The sequence below is a fragment of the Leptonotus elevatus genome, chromosome 9 (genome assembly GCF_054856555.1).
Source record: "Leptonotus elevatus isolate MCC_2025b chromosome 9, RoL_Lele_1.0, whole genome shotgun sequence".
NCBI lineage: Eukaryota > Metazoa > Chordata > Actinopteri > Syngnathiformes > Syngnathidae > Leptonotus > Leptonotus elevatus.
The window spans coordinates 15,443,766-15,463,608 of NC_141247.1; the positions used below are offsets into that span (position 1 = coordinate 15,443,766).

The following is a 19,843-nucleotide window of genomic DNA, read 5'->3' on the forward strand; positions in this document are numbered from 1 at the left end:
CATATGAACGCCTGCGATTGGTTTAGAACCACAGGCAGCCTTAACGCCATGTTTTTGGCCAGTCGATGTTAAACGAAGCGACTATTGCAGCTATATCCCTCACAAAATTCACAGTTTAACTGTAGCATTTGCCCTTTAGCACTATTATCCAGCGTCTTTATCATGTCCGGCCGTTTGGGTGTATTTTACATCATTTTCAGAGCATCGCGAAGCGCCTAGGGCCACCCGAGGTAAGACTTCAACAAGAAGCCATTTCATTGGACAACGCTGGCAGTATACAGTCGGGCCATTTAAAACATATTAGTCCCGGTGTTTTTTTTTGTTTTTTTTGTTTTTAAACTTCGTTAGTACTCTTGTGTTAACATTTGAAATGGCTATCACAGTGTTATTTCTGTCGGGCTTACTTGGTTCACTGGTTCTGGTGTGACTTGCATCCTGTGTTGTGGCTTCAGAATTTCAGCATCACACAACAACATAAGTTCACCATTTAAAAAACTGTTGTGCAGTTTATTTTCTCCTAACTACGTGCGATAATTAGAAAAAAAACTTTGCTCACGTTAGAACAAACTCAAGGGACAGAACAAAGTTAACTCTATTATTGAATTGGTCCTAGGTCCTGTTGTATCAGAAAAAAATCATTTTGAATTTTAAGTACATTTAATTGTAAACCTATGCACTTTTTTAACTCTTATTTTAAGTATAAGAGTTGAATTCTATTATCCAAATGGTCCTAGATTCAAGGACATCATGGAGCAGGTGGACCTTTATGAGGTAGTGAATCTGAAAGAAGAGGTGGCGAGAGGCTGCAAGCAGGTTGGAGTACCTTCCCCCAAGAAGCGAAAGCGCAAAAATCATGAAGACGGTGATGTGAAGCCAAAGAAGCCCAGGTATTGCTCACATCAACATGTTGGTACACTCTCAAACTGTGATTTAGCTTCCTTGATTTAAGAAAAAAAAATGTCATACAGGTCTGCCTACCTGCTGTACTACTTCGATGTTCATCAGATTATGCAACAAGAGAGGCCCAATCAGCCACAGTCAGAGATCAATAAGCGAATCAGCGAGAGCTGGAAAAGGCTCAGTGTGGCAGAGAAACGCTACTATCTGGAGAAGGCCAATTCGGAGAAGGATGGCACTGAAACAGTAATTATTATTATTATTTTTTAGTTCACTCACCCTACTCAGACAAAAAATAGGGATATTGTAGTTTTGGGTGGAATTTCAGGATGATGCTTAAATGCACTAGAAGTTAATTCTCTAGGGTTTGAATGCACGTCTAGCAGTTCCACTCCTTGTTAGTGGACAGTGACTTGTGCAAAAAATACTGAAACATTTCACAACTGGACACCTACATTTAAAAGTTTGAGGAATTAATATTTGCCTGTAAAGGTCACCCAAAAACGGAATATCCCTAACTTTTTGTATTTTAATGTCCAAATCTCGACATATGGAGGAGATTGGTGATATTGTGTCAAAGTCTGAAGGTATCACTAGCTCTGCTGTGTAAATAAAGAACAATATTTGAGCCGTAACAGAAAACCTGACATTAAGCTGCCTTTACTTCTTAAACAGCCACTTGAAGGCAGAATATTTTCTGCAACGGTGTGCGCTTTTCTACAATGACACAGCATCCTGCAATAAGATGATATGTGACAAAAGCAGCGCCAGCATCTAGTTTGACACACGGTAAAGTGGAGTGTGATAATTTCAACCCAACAGGGCAGGAGGAGTGTGAAAATTCCCATCCCTCTCACGCCATTCTGACATGCAAAAGGTGAAGAATTCAGGTTGTAACAGGCAGCGTCAATAAAACATTTGGGGAGATTCATGTTAGTAAGGTTAGATTAGATTAATTAAACAAATAGGAAAATAATATTTTTGAGAAAATCAGTTTTTATTTGATTTCTACGTAAAAAATCGAATTGCTTCTTCTGAAATATTATTTCTTGGCGGCAAATTTGGGGCTTTAGTTAGGTATCAGCTATAATCATCAAACTGATAAAAAAAATATAATTATGAACTATTTCACTAACTTAGTATGTTTAATATATTCTGAAAGTCACTGTTCACTAACTAGTGTTGTGAAAGTTAAAGCGTTAATTGATTAATTAATCACAAAAAAATTATCGCTTAAATCATGAATCAACGCAGCTTAATCACACTATTAATTTTGACCATAGATTAGCCTTTAGCGTGACAGCAGATGGCTATGTTTAAGGTAGCACAGGTTGCGTTTGAGCAATAAACATAATTTCATGCATTAAAGTAAAGCATTTAATGAATGTTTGCGTATCACATTTAGAATATTTGTTTAAAAAAAATCAATTTTAAATTATGCAAGTAATTAACTGATTAGAAAAAGAGGAGGATGAGCGTGTGCAGTGGATCAAAACATGTTGAAGACGTCCTCATAACATTAAATGTCAAAAGAATTAACACATAACCGGTGCGCTTCAAATTTGGCGGGGGAAAAATTTTAGATAAAAAAGTGATTTGTTATGAAGTGATTAATCACAATTCTAAAATGTGATTAATCTGATTAAAAAATGTCAATCGTTTGAAAGCTCTATTATTAACATACATGTTTCACTATAAATGACAGGAGATACAAATGTATTCTGTTGATAAAAATGTAAGTACACAGTGACTTTTTGAAATACCCTTTATACAAGTTACAGTTTTAGCTGATAACCAAAGGTGGATTTTACACCTGAATCTCATTGTTTTTGTTTTTACAGTTGTCTCACAGTCCATCCAAATACCTTCCAGGCTTCCGTAAGATCCTACCGAGAGCTAGTTATCTTCTCCTGACCGACGATCCCCAGTCAGGAGGTTCTCTGGCAGAGTGTCCCAATCATCCAGTTGATGGAAATGTGTCCTTTCCCACTCTGACTCAAGAATCGAAAACTGCCCAGACGCTTGGCTTGACATGCAAGGTGGCCGATTCTCAGAGCTCAATGGGTAATGTTGGAAAAGACATAGGAGAGGCGTCATATTCCATTGCAATCCGAGGAAGCACGTCCTCCTCTTCTTCATCTATTACAACTACATCTTCAACCTCCACAGACGCGGATGCTTTAGAAAACTGTGTTGGAATGAAAGGATGTAAGATGAGAGATGCTGCTGGTGTAAAGAGTGGGGTGACATTGCATCAAACCCAAGCGGAAACCTCGCAGGTGGTTGCCATCATCCCCAACCAGGTGATTCCTTCACATCCAACCCACATTTAATGCCCACGTTGTCTTTTACTCATTAAATTGAGTTACAAAGTTTTGCTATTTATTTAGAACATGCTTGAGACCAAGTCCTTGGCAGGGGTTGGCTCTTTGGGCTCCGTAATGATAGTCCCCGTGGGAGCCAGAGAAGAGAAAAGTACTGTAGTAGTGCCGCCATACAAGATGGTAATCACTCTTACTTTTCGAACATCCTGGCAGCGCTGACATACCTTAAATCTGAGAATATAAACATTAGCTGCATGTAAGCGCATTTTGTCCAATTTTTATTATTTTTTTTAAGGCTGTGAAGACGTACACCAGAAGAGGTCGTGGGAGGTGTCTTAATCCTCAGTGTTCATTCGTGTACGTCACTCGCCATAAGCCCATAAAATGCCCTAATTGTGGAATCCACCTTGGCGGCAAATGGATACATGCTGTGAGTAATACTTTTTTTCGGGGGGGGGGTTATTGCTTTTAGTATATGTTCTGGTGTTGCAATAATGTTTAACTCATTCACTGCCATTGACGGCTATAGACGTAAAAAATTCATTTGAACTATTTCTATTAGTTTAATATTTTTTTCCACTTTTGTTAAGAGTATGAAAACCTTGATTTTTTTTTTGAAATACATATATAAAATGTGTGATTAATTGTGAGTTAACTATTGAAATCATGCGATTAATTACAATTTTAAAAAATTAAATCGCCTGACGCGATTTAAAGATTATTAAAAATTCGGGGCGTCAGGCGATTGCATTTTTAAATCGTAATTAATCGCATGACTTCACTAGTTAACTCACAATGAATCACAAATTTTATATCTGTTCTAAATGTACAAAAAAAAAAGTTTTTCATAGTCTTGTTAACAAAAGTAGAACATTTTTTAAACTAATAGAAATTGTTCAAATGAATTTTTGACGTCTATAGCCGTCAATGGCAGTGAATGAGTTAATAGATTTCTACATGTACATTTTGTACAATTGCTCAATTTAAAGGCATGCATGCAATTTCTGACCATCAGTTGTTTACTGCTTTTCAAGCTGTACTGCAGGATTCATATAGTGGTGATAGCCTCCTCATCATATATTTGAAGAGCTCTACAAAAAGGCAAACTCATTGAAAACTCATCTTCACTTCAGTGATAATTTTGTCAATGAAAAATTGTCATAATTTTTTTTTTTTCAGACTTAAATGAAACGAAAACTAAAGTAGAAGCAATTCATTGAGTCGATGACGATTACTAAATTGACTGACAATTTCGTCAATAACTAAAACAAAAACAACACTGTGGCGGAAATTCACAAAATCTAATGAGATAAAGGAATGAAACGCGGGTGCAATTATGCACCTTTTTTTTTATTTAGGTGAAAACTAAGTTTTAAGATGGCGTATTATTGGAAATTCAACATGTTCAACAAGACACCGTTGTGTTAAATGTGTCTTGCATGGTAAACTAAAGTTACAAATAGGTGTTATAATTTTCTGTATAAAAGTTTAAATGTATATGCTGAAAGGACTAAATTGTCAATCGAATTAAATTGCTCTTTATTTTTGTCAACTAAAATTGGACTAAAAAACCCAGCAAAAAGATGAACCCGTTGCCATGCCGGTGTCCGAAGCCAAGTCCGTTTCAAGCTGCCAAGACACAACGCAGGAGGGGAATACTGATGCTGTTCAAACCAAACCCAGTGAGAGCAAAAAAGAAGGGCAAAGGTGCTTGACAAAGATAAAACCAGCTCCTGGTGTCGAGCCAGCAGAGGGCAGCAGCACGTCACCAGAGAAAACACTAACAAAGTGAGTCACTCTACCAATTGGCTCCTCTATGCTCTATTTTAGTTTGTCCTGTTTTGTTTTTTTGCCTAATTAGACGTATCCACCGTGTCCCTCTTTGAATAGGCATGTGAAAAAAATTGCACTCAAAAATCAAAGTATGCGTGATGTTCAGAGGAGGCCTGTCAGACCCATCTTACCTTCCTGCTATAGCACAGGTGAAGCGAAACTGCTGACTTTTTCACATTTTGATCTCATGTCATTTGTTTTACGCTGCTGTTGATATTTTGTTTCTCCAGGTCCTGCTTTGTTGCAAGTCATTGCCGTCCCAACCGTAAACAGAAAAATTCCACCGCAAAACTGCAAACCACTTACTGGTACATCATGTTTTCCGTTTTGTTTGCATGGACTCTGTTTCATGTGATGTCGTTCTGCACATTACTTGTCAACAACAACAGGAAGTTATATCGGAAAAAAAAAACGTGGGACGCTTTTCTTGTGGGATGATATTTTTATTCTTAACCACAGAGCCGCGAGAGAGATTCTCGAGTCTCAAAGCTGGTACCTTAAAGCAGCTCGGCCAGCAAGTCCAATCCAAGCAGGTCAGTACTAACAATTAACGCGCCTCGCAGTTTTTAGATTCCGGTTCTCGTTTGTCGCTGCCCTGCGACCATTTGATGGTCCGCTCAGCCTACGGCCCTTATGAGGACAACCGCCATTTAAAATGGATGTATGAGATGTTCTTAATCAATTCACTTTCTTGTAGGATTCTCTTGTCACAACCAGCCAGCCTGTTTCCTCCCCGTCTGACAAGAGCATGACCCTTGTGTCAGTTGTGCCTTTCAATCACGTGACAGTCGACAGCTTTGTAAGTGTACCTTTTCAAATCATTATGAGGTCATTATTTTGTGTGAATACTGCATGTCTCCAGTCTTTTTATTTTTATTTTTTATTTTTTTCCCACTTCTTTCTTTTCTAAGGACCTGGGACTGTCAACATTGAGAGGCCGAGGTCGCTGTAAGAACACCTTCTGTGACTACATGTATAAGAACAGACATAAACCGGCAGTGTGCCCCAAATGTGGTTGTGAGCTGCTCAAGGGGAAGCCAAAGGCACCCAAGGTGAAAGTTGACCCTTGCACAAGTACTTTTCAGACATTGCAGACTTGCATCGGAGTTCATACAACACAAAAACAAGTATTCTTATGTACTTTCTGGAAAACCCCTTTCGTGGTTCAGAGTCAGACAAATGTTGTCAGTGTATAAATGGGGCTGTGGGTGTCAACTTTCTTGACTTATCTCCTTGTGCAAGGCTGTTTTTTGGAAAGTGTTCTGTTGATTTTCAACTCTGATGTGATATTGAGGGCACCTTCTTCATGCTGGTGAAGTGGTTAAAAGGCATCTAGAGGCTACAAAGGCAATTTTTGTGTGGGCACTTTTTTTTTTTTATTTGAGTGGTTAGTTTAAAAATATATATATATTTGGACTAATATATATATATATATTTTTTTTTTTACTTTTTGAAGGTGGACTCTGCATACCATTTCAGTTAACTCATTCACTGCCAATTATGGCTATAGACGTCAAAAATTCATTTGAACTATTTCTATTAGTTTAACATTTTTGTCACTTTTGTTAACAAGAATATTAAAACCTAGATTTTTTTTAGTGTACGTTTAGAACAGATATAACATTTGTGATTAATCGTGAGTTAAGCAGTGAAGTCGTGCGATTAATTATGATTAAAAAATTTAATCGCCTGACACCCCTAATTTTTAATAATCTTTTTTTTTCTTTTCATTAATCTTTTCTTTTAAAAATAAATAAATATAGATTGTAAAAAATTTGGGGCGTCAGGCGATTACATTTTTTTTTAATCGCATGACTTCACTAGTTGTTTTTCTTTTTATCTTTAAAAAAGAAAAGAAAAGATTACTAAATATTAGGGGCGTCAGGCGATTACATTTTTTAACAGTAATTAACAACATGACTTCACTAGTTAAAATGTATTTTAAAAAAACATTTAAAATGAGGGGTGTCAGGCGATTAAAATTTGTAATTGTATTTAATCGCATGACTTCACTACTTAACCGTCAATGGCAGTGAATGAGTTAAGGAGGACTCATTTATCTTATATCTCCAACATGCCCCATTTTTGTCTAATCAAGTTCATTGTTATGTTGTATATCGTAAGCGGGATGATTTGCAGAAGAGAAGCCGTAGTTGAATTTTTTAATGAAAAAATGTAAGTTTTTTGTGATTGTCTGTTTTAGAGGTTGAATCGATTGGTCGACCCATACCAGCCCTTGAGTCCTGTTCAGAAAGACATCCAACGGCAATCCACCCTGCAGCTGATTCGCCATTCCCTGCAAATTCCAGAGAGCGAGTCCGAGCTCCAGGAAGCGCTCGCCCTCATCCAGGATCTCAACAGTCTTCAAATTGTGTTGGTCCAACCGGGGGAGCAAAAGGAGGATGGGACGTGTGAGACCGAGACCCTGGTGGAGTCCGGGTGGCCTCAGTTCTATGAATCATCAGCCACCCAATGTGGAATCTGTAAAAAGGCCCTTTACAAAGGAGATCAGAGGTGAGAAGACGGGAACAATGTGGACATGTGGCTTGTGTTTAGATGACTGTACATCACTATTGTCGTGTTGTGTGGCTGTCTGCTTCCTTAACAGCATGTTCTGTGTTTGCGTGTATGTGTGTGTGTGTGTTTTCTTAAAAAAGCACCATAGCAGGACAGGAGGACTGCTGGCTGCTTACTGAGATGCTGATCCAGACGGCATCTCTGCAGCTCAAAGTGTGTCTCGGTGCCAAGTGTCTGGCTCTGCACAGCTTCACTGACCTGCATCTCGGTAAACACCGCAAAAAGGACTGTAGAAAATTTAAGAAAAAAAAAGAAAATGATGACTTTAAATAAGCAAAATGATCTGCCAATAGAACAAGAACATTTTACTTAAATTTACCTGCAAGATTTTGAAAAATAAGAAAATAATACTAGGCCCATATCAACCACTGCGGTCTATGAGTATTATTTTTTTTTCACGCTTGGATAACTTAGCTTGAGTGTCAAGCAGGGAGGAGCAGGTCTCATTTTCTTTGTCATGACCTAGCCAGGAATTGAACCCACAACCTTGAAGTCTGAGGTTAGGCACTCTACCACCGAGCTGGTACTGAAAGAAGGAAAAATGAGCTTAGTAAATATAACGAAATGAACCCTATTGCACTCGTCTGTTTTCATACTTGTATTTTTTTCCATTTATCTTATTACTAGAACCCCAGTTCAGGGCCTTTGATGTTGGTTAGTTGTCATCTTAAAATGTGGGAAATGCTTGTTTTAATCCTCACAGTACTTAAAACTGGCTGTTAACAGTCAATGCCAAGACTGCTTGATCAAATAAGATAATTAAGTAATAAGTATCTTAAAATAAGCACAATGATCTTGCCTGACAATTTCATTTTAAGTAAAAAAAAATACCTTGTCAAATCAAAATAAGCACATTTAGGTTACATTTAAGAAATTATATCTTACTTAAGATTTTAGTTTTTGCAATGAATTCCCCCCTGCGCTTGCGACTTTTAAAAAAAAATTGGGAGGAATGAATTATGAGATTGTTTTATAATTTTTTCAGTGAGATATAACTTGAATGAATGTGCTGTCAACCAGTGAAACATTTTCACCACATTCAATATGCAAAATAGCATTGGCTTTTGATGACAACTGATTACTCTGATTGGCTGTTAGCTAGCGAATCAGAAATGGGAAGAGACAATTGCAAACAAACAGCAAAGAAAAGGCATTAACTCATTCACTTGCTTCGACGGCTATAAACGTCAAAAAATCGTTTGAACTATTTCTATTAGTTTAACATTTTTTCCACTTTTGTTAACAAGAGTATGAAAACTTTTTTTATTGTACATTTAGAACAGATGTGAAATTTGTGATTAATCGCGAGTTAACTAGTGAAGTCATGCGATTAATTACGATTAAAAACTTTAATCGCCTGATGCCCCAAATTTTTTATCTTTTCTTCTTTTTTTTTTATTCATTCTCCGCCATTTACATAAAAAATTAATTTGAACTATTTCTATTAGTTTAACATTTTTTTCTCACTTTTGTTAACAAGAGTATGAAAACCTAGAATTTTTTATTGTTAATTTAAAACCGATATAAAATTTGTGATTAATCGTGAGTTAACTAGTGAAGTCATGCGATTAATTACAAATTAATTTATTTTTATTTTTTAATGAATTTATGGCAGTGAATGAGTTAATATTGTTTGATTTTGATTAATCGTTTAGTTCAACATGAGTAATTTTCCCTTGAAGTATACAGTACATTGGTCATACATTTTTCCATGAACTTGCTCTCCATTAGAAACTTGTATTAATCAATTAAAAGCTTACTTTAAATTCTGAGAATGGGAATAAAATGTCTTTGAGTAGTTAGTCGGTGACTTGATACATCAAAACTACAAAGGCATGTTCTTAGAATCCACTATTTCTGTAAATAGCTGTGAAAGTGATTTACTTAGGTATGACTTTTCATTAGATTTTTTTTTTCTTCTTTTCTTTTCTTTGGCAGGTTTGTTCAATATTGGAAACAAACTGCTGGTTACTATTGATCTGTTGTTGAGGATCAGAGGCCAAATCCGACTGGGCCACCCTCCCTCTCAGGCTGTCAGGACCTTATTCGACCATGTCTCCAATCACCCTGGTAACGCGTAACAATATCGCAGCTACATATATACGGAAACGTTAGATTTTTCCTTTTTATAATTTTTTTTTATCATGCTCACGTGTCTGTTTGCTTCAGTCCATTCGCTGAGTCCAGAGGAGACATCCCAAATTCAAGAGTTCCTCCTGATCGGCTACTGGGCCTTCGAGAGCCTTACGTTGCGAGACTATAACGATATGATCTGCGGGGTTTGCGGCGTTGCCCCCAAGTTGGAGATTGCCAGGCGACACACAAACAATGTGCTGGAGCTCAAGAATGTGGAGGTGAAAAAGAAAGAAAAGAAACGATGTTTCTGGAGCCCGAAAATGAATTCATGCTGCTTTATCATGTCTGTTGTAGTTCACCTGGCCCGAGTCTTCAGTGTCAGATGAAGTGCACGTGGATGACTTCTGGCTGACCATGGAGACTGAGGCGATTGAGCAGGCTGCTTTCCCTGCGGACATCCCCATCACGCGGGTGGATGTTTCAATTATCGCGCCCTTTATCCCCCCGCTGATGAGGAGCCCCACTGTTATCAACACCGAGAAAGACAAGGTCATGTCACCAACACAGCAGCCCGCAGGTAGAATTTCATTTGAATCTGGTGCCATCTTTCAGTCCATCACTCAAATCGTAAGCGTTTTTTTTATGCATGTTGCATATTGGGATCTACACTTAATTCAGCCTATCATTAATGAAGTATAAACCCATATTTAACCCATTCACTGCCATTGACGGCTGTAGAAGTCAAAAATTCATTTGAACTATTTTTATTAGTTTAACATTTTTTCCCCACTTTTGCTAACAAGAGTATGAAAACCTAGATTTTTTTTTGATTGTACATTCAGAACAGATATAAAATTTGTGATTAATCGTTCGTTAACTAGTCATGTGATTAATTACAATAAAAAAAAAATCATCGCCTGACGCCCCTAATTTAAAAACAATTCTTAAAAATAAGGGGCGTCAGACGATTAAAATTAGTATTTGTAATTAATCTCATGTCTTCAACAGTTGACTCATGATTAATAACAAATTTTATATCTGTTGTAAATGTACAATAATTTTTTTTCTAGGTTTTCATAAAAAATGAAATGAAAAAAAATGTTTAACTAAGAGAAATAGTTCACATGATTTTTTGACGTCTATAGTCGTCAATGGCAGTGACTGAGTTAATTTAAATTTATTTATATGAAAAACACTTCTTGGCCATTAATATAAAGCACCATAACTAAGTGTAGCTTCTTGAGCTGCTTGATTATTTTTGTCTCTGGTCAAACAACTTCATTGTATGCTATTCGTAACCTCGGAATGTCAAATATTGGTACATAAGTACTAGGGGTGTGCCAAAAAAATCTATTCTTATTTAGTACGATTCAGAATCAATTTGAAATGTCCCAAAAATCGATTTTATAATGTCTTGCCTTTGTCTGTGTTTGGAGCTCTGTTCATGTTCATGTTTGGCCACTGAGGGGCAGTGTGGTTCCACACGGTCTAATACACTGTTAAGTTGTAGCCACATTAGAGAGTAGAAGGAAAAGGTCACGATCAAGTTATTCCAAGAAAAGTTTTTTTTTTTTGCAGCGTGGTTCTTATGAGTGAGAAAAGTGCTGCGAGTAGCGCGCTAATTAGCATTAGCAAGTCAGACTGGAGTAGATCATTACGATTCCTTGCACATCTATAGATTGAAGCAAAAATCATTGTCAATCAAATCGTTTTGAATCAAAAATCGTTCTTAATCGAAAATCGAGTCTGAATCGAATCGCAGGCCCAAAAACCGGAATCGAATCGAATCGTGAGACATTCAAAGATTCCCACCCCTAATGAGTACGCTGATGATCTAAATCCATGTCTAAAATATGGAGGGTAAATGATATGACAATTCCTTTCTGTTTCAGGAGCGCCGCCAGTTTTGGTGCGGCTCATTCACGATGGTGAGTTGAGGCTGGACGAGGTTAAAGACTACAGTGAGGACCAACTGAGCAGTATTTTGGAGCGCTGTGGGGCGAGCATCACTCCAGGCTCCAGTAAGGTGAGTGTGCCACAGATCTTTGACCTCTAACAAGGAGATGACTGGCAACATTTACAGCAGCTGTTTGATCCATTAATTGACCAAAATACATATTCTTGTTCAATTAGAATTGGTATTTTAAACAGTCGTCTTCATCATGCAGTTCACATTGGGACATCATGGAACCCAGGCGACACCTAATGATTTATCTGTGCCATGTAATCAGCAGGTTGCTCCAGAAATACAAGGAGTCACAGAAAGGCATAAAAGTGGAAGTCCTTCAACATTTTTAATGGATCAAACACCCGTTGTGATTTTAGCAGTTCAGCTGCTATTTAGAGAACAGCAAATTTTGCTTAAAGTGCCAAAACACCGAACAGTTGGACATTCAGAAGTTAGAAAGCGTCAAATTAAGTTCACCTGTAAATGTTCATCCTGAAATGTTACTTTTCACTTTTTAAAACTTTGTGAGTGTGTGTGTGTGTGTGTGTGAGTAGTGCAGATTGAGACATAGCATGCCATCTATGTAGGCTACAGTGTACACTCTAAAAAAAGTTGGGTCAAGTAAAAGTAACTCAATTATGGATAAAAAATGGACTGGTCCACTTTATGGGTCATTTTGACCCAATTTTGAGTCAAGAAAAGGGTCTTTTTAGTGTAAAACAACACAGGAAGTTGGGTCAAATTGACCCAAATAGAGGATTTGTCCTTTTTGGACCCATCTGTTTTTAGAGTGTATGAAACCGCGATGATGTGAAATGCTCCCTTCTTTCCCCCCGTTAGAAGGACCTGCTGACTTCTCTGACCTCCATGTACACACATGTTCAGAGCGGCCTCCCCACAGGCCCCCAGCCCCCTCAACACCTCACTGCCGGCAAGCTGTCCAAGGTCTGCCCCCATAAGGTAAAAGCAAATCACAGTGTGACTGACCCGGACACCATTTTTTCGCACCGAAATGCAAAAGCAATTCAACGCCTCATTTTCGCGTCAGGTCGTGTGCGCTTCCAAGTACTTGGTGAGAGGAGAGACGGCCCGGGACCACGTCGACCTGCTGCTGTCTTCCCGTTACTGGCCCCCGGTCTACGTTGGTGACTGTGCTCGACAAGTGGCTCTTTGTACAGACATGCAGTACCCGGAAATGGCCGCCAGGATGTGGGGCAGAAATCAGGGTTGCTTTTCCGAGCCTTTTGACAAGCCGGAGGTAAGTGGAAATCATTAACATGTTTCCGGAATAAGCTTAAAATGGAGCACGATGGAAGTCGGTTGGTCGGTTGGTTCATTTGATTCGATCGGCCTCAATCAACGGATACAATTGTTTGTTTGTTTGTTTTTTCTGAGCAAACAAGCCAATCGAAAAGGCCTACGCCCTTTTATAAAAACAACACGCAAACACAAAATTCTTCATCTCAAGTCGTATAGAGAAACGAAACATAAACAAACACAAACTTGTTTTGCAAAAAAAAACAAAAAAAGCATTCTCCCTTTTCATGCTAACAAAATTTGTCATATACGTTTTTACACTTGGCTAATACATTTGGTAAGCACTTTGAGTTTAAATACACGTTTGAAAGTAATTATTAAACCATGCATTTTCAAGTCGTTACCGCAATTATTCCGCAAGTTTGGTATGACCTTAAAACGAAAATCCAATGAATATATATATATATATATATATATATATATATATACTGTATTTTCATTATAAGATGGCTAATTGTTAGCATCATAACTTTGATTTAAGTTTAAAATATTATGTGGCTCAACCATTGTAGAAATGTTTCAATAATATATTTATTTTCTAAATTATAGATGTCTTGTCTAAATTGTAGATTATAATAAATATTTTATATGTTTTTTTTGTTTTTTTTAAATAATAAATTAACTGTGCGGTGAAATCCTTATCTGTCAATGACCCATGCACTACTTATTTACTACTTTATTTCAGCAGTAAAAAGTTAATTTTTTGTCCAGAATTAATTTGATAGCTTCATTGCTTTTCATGTAGAATGGGGGTCTTTGCACAGCTCGACTACTTCCTGAACTTAACACCACTCCTTTGTTTCCTGTCTTTCATGAGTGGACACACTGATGAATCCAGGTGTGTCTGGCCATTGTCGTCATGGTTACTGAGGTCAGGCGCACCTGGATTAATCAGCTTGTCCGCTCATGAAAGACCGGAAATGAAGTAGCGGTATTGAGTTCAGGAAGTAGTGGATTTGTGCATTAATTCCTTTTTAAAAACAAAATGACGACTGAAGATGACATCACCTGTGCTGAGGAAGTAGGTAACGACCAATCATGGCTCAGTTTGCTGACCAAATCCAGAAAACAGGTGAGCCATGGTTGGTTGTTACCTACTTCCTCAGCACAGGTGATGTCATGTTTAGTCGACAGCAAGTGGAAAAATTTGCTTCTAAAGGTATTAATTGTATACAAAAAAATCATGTATTTTTCAAAGTTATTCTTTTTACTGCTGAAATTGGCTCAATGCATCCAACACATCACTGTTAGATAACGGTTGTTTGTGTTGCATGCAAAAGAAAATATTAAGAACAATTTATTTTTCTTTGCAATTTTCCACAGTTACAGAACCCACTTAAAGTTGCCCTTCCAACTTTGAGCTGTGGTCACATTTGAGCGTTTGTTGCCTGAGACAACCTTTTGCTGTTTGCTCCTCAGTTCGTGTCATGCGCCGAGCTGCAGGAGAAGCCGTACAATGCCGATCTTTCTATGTCGGGGGACGACCAGCGTGTTCACCCCCACACTAAATCTTCCTCTTGTTGGCTGGCGCAACCTCCTGCGTCGACTCCGAACCGCAAGGCAGATGTTCCGGAACATCACTCCATGGCCTTGTGCAAGGACCTGGAGCAGCTCGTTTGCACCGTGACTGACATCGTGAAGGAGGAAGACGATCAAAGTTCAGCGAACTCGCCGAAGACGCAACGTGTGCTTTTCACAAATCCGGCGCATTACTACCTCTGCAATCGCCTGCTGGATTTTCTCTCAAGTCGAGACATTGTGAACGAGCAGATCAGCCAAGTGGTGAAGGTGTGTCAGCCCGGAGAGGTTGTCATCCGGGACGCCATGTACCGGCTTGGAGTGGCAAACGTCGACCTGGAGAGGGCGGAAGACAAAAATTAAACCGTGAATAAAAAGTTGCCGGTGAAATTCCAGGAAGGACTTAAAACGATCGTTGAATGTGCGTGGCTTCCAACCGGATGTTCTCACAGGGAAGTGGCTGAACTTTCAATAATGCAAACAAATCTGTGGCTTTGTCACTTCAACTTAATGTTTCATGAAACAATGTTATGTAAACATGTAGACGGCATTAAACGTATCTAGACACTCCATAAATAAATATCTGAAATATATATTTATAAAGTCTACCCACCAGCTGAAATGAAACAGAGTTTGTAGATTTTTCCAAATTCCAGCATTTGTGTTTTATAGTTTTAAGTCTATTATATCCTAGCACAATCTAATGTTTTGAAGTCGGTTAACTCATTAACTGCCATTGACGGCTATAGACGTCAAAAAATCATTTGAACTATTTCTATTAGTTTAACATTTTTTCCCCACTTTTCTTAACAAGAGTATGAAAACCTAGAAGATAATAAAAAATATAAAAATTTGTGATTAATCATGAGTTAAGTATTGAAGTCATGACATTAAAAAATGTAATCGCCTGACGTGATAAAAAAGATTATTAAAAATTAGGGGCGTCAGGCGATAATTTTTTTTTTATCGTAATTGAATCGCATGACTTCACTAGTTAAAATTGTAATCGCCTGATGCCTCTAATTTTTAATAATCTTTTCTTTAAAAAAAAGATTATTAAAAAAATTAAAAAAAATTTAAATTTAAATTAAAAACCAAAGAAGAAAAAATTATTAAGAATTAGGAGCGTCAGGGGATTAAAATGTTTCCGTAATTAATCGCATGACTTCACTAGTTAACTCACGATTAATCACAATTGTTATATCTGTTCTAAATGTACAATAAACAAATCTAGGTTTTCATACTCTTGTTAACAAAAGTGGGAAAAAAATGTTAAATAATAGAAATAGTTCAAATGAATTTTCGACGTCTATAGCCGTCAATGGCAGTAAATTAGTTAATTTCTAATCAGTCCTAATAGCAAGACTTGCGTGTGTCCAAAAGAAGACGCTGAGGAAGTTTAACGGCTGTAATGTATATGCCAAGTCTGGAGTGGCGCTGTAGCGCAGCCACAGGGAGTTAACGGAAAGCATAGAAGAAGAATCAGCGAAGAAGATGAACACTTTTTTTAAGAATAACTTTACTGCAATCTAAAGAATAAACATAGCTTTGCATGTATCGAAACACAGGAGAAGTGACAATGGCGGGTGATTCAAGTACAACACCGCTTGTTGGACGTGGGAATAAAGAAGCAAAAACATTTAGCTGCAAAAGCATGAGCAAGCTAAGGAGGTTTTGAAATCTTTCCACTCTGGAGCCCGGTTTCGAAAGTGATCGGTTTCAAGCTCCGAAACCGCGCCATCGTGTGGACGAACGGCCTAAACGGTAAGAAACTTGTTAGGTTACATTAAAACTGGCTTTCGTGTGGACGGGGCCTTAATACACCAACACTAATGCGACACACCTGGGGAACACAATAGACCGAGGGCACACACACTGGGAAGGGAAGAAACATGCAGGTGGACGTGATCAGACATAACGAGAAAAAGGAACGCAACAAACACACCCATAATAAACAAAACCCAAGCCCTACAAAACCGAAACGTGACACAAAGCCCAATATCACAATTTTTGTTTTTTGTGTTTTTTGTGAGAAGTGTATGAATGAGAACGTGAGAAGAAGCGTAGATGTAAATATTAGGGGTGTGTCAAAAAATCGATTCCCATAAGAATCGCGATTCTCATTTAGTACGATTCAGAATCTATTTAAAATGTTCCAAAATCGATTTTATTTAAATTATTTTATACCGTCTTCTCTTTGTCTGTGTGTGCCTTTATTTTGAGCGCTGTTAATGTCGTACCCGGTTTGGCCACTGAGGGGCAGTGTGGTTCCACGCGGTCTAATACACTGTTAAGTTGTAGCCACATTAGAGAGTCGAAGGAAAAAGTCACGTTACGCAAGTTATTCCAACCAAAGTTTATTTTTTCCAGTATGGAGCCGTTCTTTTGAGTGAGAAAAGTGCCGCGAGTAGCGCGCTAATTAGCATTAGCCAGTCAGACTGGAGTAGGTCATTACAATTCCTTGCACATCTACAGATTGAATCAAAAATCATTCTTAATCGAAATCGATTCGGAATTGAATCGCAGACCCAAAAATCGGAATTGAATCGAATCGTGATACATTCAAAGAATCCCACCCCTAGTAAATATATGGTTTAAGTGTTGCCTTGAGATACACATTAAGATGTTCTGTGGCCATGCTCGTAGCTCAAATCATCTTTCCCTATTGAAATGAATGGAAATGTCATGAATCTGTCTTTGGCCACTTGGGGGCAGTATAAGTCAGAATGATGGAAATACAGCGCTGTGATGGATTCTGTACTGTACAGACCTCACAGCTTCTTTAAGCTCTTCGTAAAGAATATATGAATATGAGCACTGTTATTGAATGTCTAAATTTGTTTACGCCCCCTTTATGATAAAATGTCAGTTGCTTAAAGGGTTATATATTATGAGTGTCCCATTTTGTGTTAGCATTAGCAATTCAAGCTAGCAGATCAGCTGCTGAATGACTCTTTTGTTGACTATTTACAGCCACTTATAGGCGTCCTACTTTTAATCACCACTGTGACATTTTCTTGTAAGAGCAACTTTATGCATTTCAAATGGGCGTTGTGAGTTATGTGTTGAACAGTAAATGAAGAATGGTAAAAATGGTGTTTCTTTGAAATAGTTGTCATGTACAAGGCATCTATAGTGTCCCCTCCAAATGTATTGGAATGAGGCAAATTCTTTCTTTTTGGCTGAAGACTTGCTTACATGGAAAATGGACCGATTCAAACGAAGGGTGTTGCCTTCTAAGTTGCGTAAGCGATCCGATGTCAATAACAGGAAATAAAAGTGGAATTGTTGATATCTTTTGACGTCAAACCCCCCAAAATTTAGTGTACAGAAAAAATTAAGAATTTGACCTCAATTTTCCAATATTTTTGTAGGGGAGTGTCATTTTGACCTTTTATTGTAACTTTATCTGTGCTGCGCGGCATTCAAAGTTTTGAAAGATTGTATTTGTTGCGCTTACACGCACTTACCTCTTGTTTGCCTTTTGGACTGAAGGTTGATGCATTGTATAGCTATGTTGTATGTTATTTATACCACTTTCATTTATTGAGACAAAACATTGTAAGATGAGATAAACTGTGTATTTGACTGCAAAGGGACAGAAAATGTTCTATCTCGTAAGAATGGAATTCATGAGAAATGTTTTTGACGTGACTCTTAAAAAAAAAAAAACGAATCAACGCTATAGTGAAATTTATATAATAGAAATAATTAATCCCCAAAAAAGTTGTCTGTTGTCTTTTTTCAAGGAGCAATGTGACTCTATATATAACAGCTCTAATCATCTCTCGCCATGCGCGAGGCGTTAAATTTTATTTTATGAAAGCTATGTGAAGCATATTAAACTGTAGAATTTTCATCCTCAAATGTTTTGAGCTGTTGTGACCACGTGTTTCTTCTGGCTGGAAACGCTGGCAAAAGACTCCACAAATGTTCACCATTTTCCTTGTTTTCACATTTTGAATGAGATTTTATGACAATTTCGAAGAATTTTGAATCTTAACTCATTCACTGCCATTGACGGCTATAGACGTCAAAAATTCATTAGAACTATTTCTATTAGTTTAACATTTTTCCCCACTTTTGTTAACATGAGTATGAAAACCTAGAAAACATTTTTTTTATTGTACATTTAGAACAGATATAAAATTTGTGATTAATCGTGAGTTTTTTATTTTATTTTTTATTTTTCTACTTGATCAGGGGTAGACAAAACAAGTTTGACTTCTTTCTGTCCCCTTTCATTCTTTTGTTTTACTTGGAATTTGAATTTTGCTTTTTATTGTCTTTTTTCTTTTCAAAATTAATGAAATAAATTAAGTTAACTAGTGAAGTCATGCAATTAATTATGATTAAAAATTGTAATCGCCTGATGCCTCTAATTTTTTTTATAATCTTTTCTTAAAAAAAAGATTATTAAAAAAATGTTTTAAATTAAAAACCAAAGAAGAAAAAATTATTAAGAATTAGGAGCGTCAGGAGATTAAAATGATTCCGTAATTAATCGCATGACTTCACTAGTTAACTCACAATTAATCACAAATTTTATATCTGTTCTAAATGTACAATAAAAAAATTCTAGGTTTTCAAAATCTTGTTAACAAAAGTGGATTTTTTTTTTAAATAATAGAAACAGTTCAAATGAATTGTTGACGTCTATAGCCGTCAATGGCAGTGAATGAGTTAAAGAACACTGCTTATTATTTTAGAGCATAGTTAGAACATTAGTTAAGCATGTATTGAGATCAAATGCAGAAATAATGAAAATAGTGATTTAATTCTTATTTTTTATTTCCTATGTAAGGCCACCACTGTCTTACATTCTATTTGCCTGATTGCTTTTTCTTTACTAAACTCAGAAGTATGTTTTTCACAGCACCTCTGTCTGCAAACTGAAAGAACCACAAAACGCATATAGTTTGCTCTTGTTGGTGTTCAAAGTACGATAAATAACATTTGAACGTACAGTATTTATTAAATCGATGTAATGTTCATATGGAACTGAGCTGTTGAGCTCTTTAAAGGCTGCTAAAAGAAAACATTTTATTTACAAGTCAGGATGTGATTTTAAAAAATTGATATTTCCATGCAAGTCATTGTTTTTATTTATTTATTGAATGTCCTTAAACTGGAAGTGACACAAGAAAGCGGCAAATTGTGTCAAAGATACTAATAATATAATTTAAAAAATATATATATACCAAAAAAAAATCATACAGCCGATCTTATTGGGCAATCTAAGCACTTATTTAAAATATTATATTGAACTGTATTGAGAGTCATTTTGGATTTTTGTCAAAATAAAAAAATAAAAACAACACCCTACAACAATCTTAATGACTTCCTTGTGTCA

At 37.0% G+C, this 19,843-nt stretch overlaps 1 protein-coding gene across 2 annotated transcripts; it reads left to right on the forward strand.

Moving 5' to 3' along the window:
- The first annotated feature begins 28 nt into the window (after positions 1-28).
- Positions 29-15,083, forward strand: hmgxb3 (HMG box domain containing 3). Of its 2 annotated transcripts, XM_086084520.1 has the most exons (22): positions 29-230; positions 735-887; positions 969-1,143; positions 2,739-2,961; positions 3,067-3,200; positions 3,288-3,401; positions 3,517-3,651; positions 4,798-5,009; positions 5,112-5,203; positions 5,285-5,362; positions 5,514-5,587; positions 5,752-5,853; positions 5,966-6,106; positions 7,258-7,568; positions 7,712-7,839; positions 9,570-9,701; positions 9,801-9,985; positions 10,062-10,284; positions 11,600-11,733; positions 12,496-12,615; positions 12,704-12,913; positions 14,392-15,083. In XM_086084520.1, the coding sequence occupies exons 2-22, from the start codon at positions 748-750 to the stop codon at positions 14,851-14,853; spliced, it is 3,525 nt and encodes a 1,174-aa protein (XP_085940646.1). In that variant the 5' UTR covers positions 29-230; positions 735-747; the 3' UTR covers positions 14,854-15,083. The 2 variants fall into 2 exon arrangements, with proteins under 2 accessions (XP_085940646.1, XP_085940645.1); XM_086084519.1 differs by having other exon boundaries at positions 2,739-3,200.
- Positions 15,084-19,843: the final 4,760 nt, after the last annotated feature.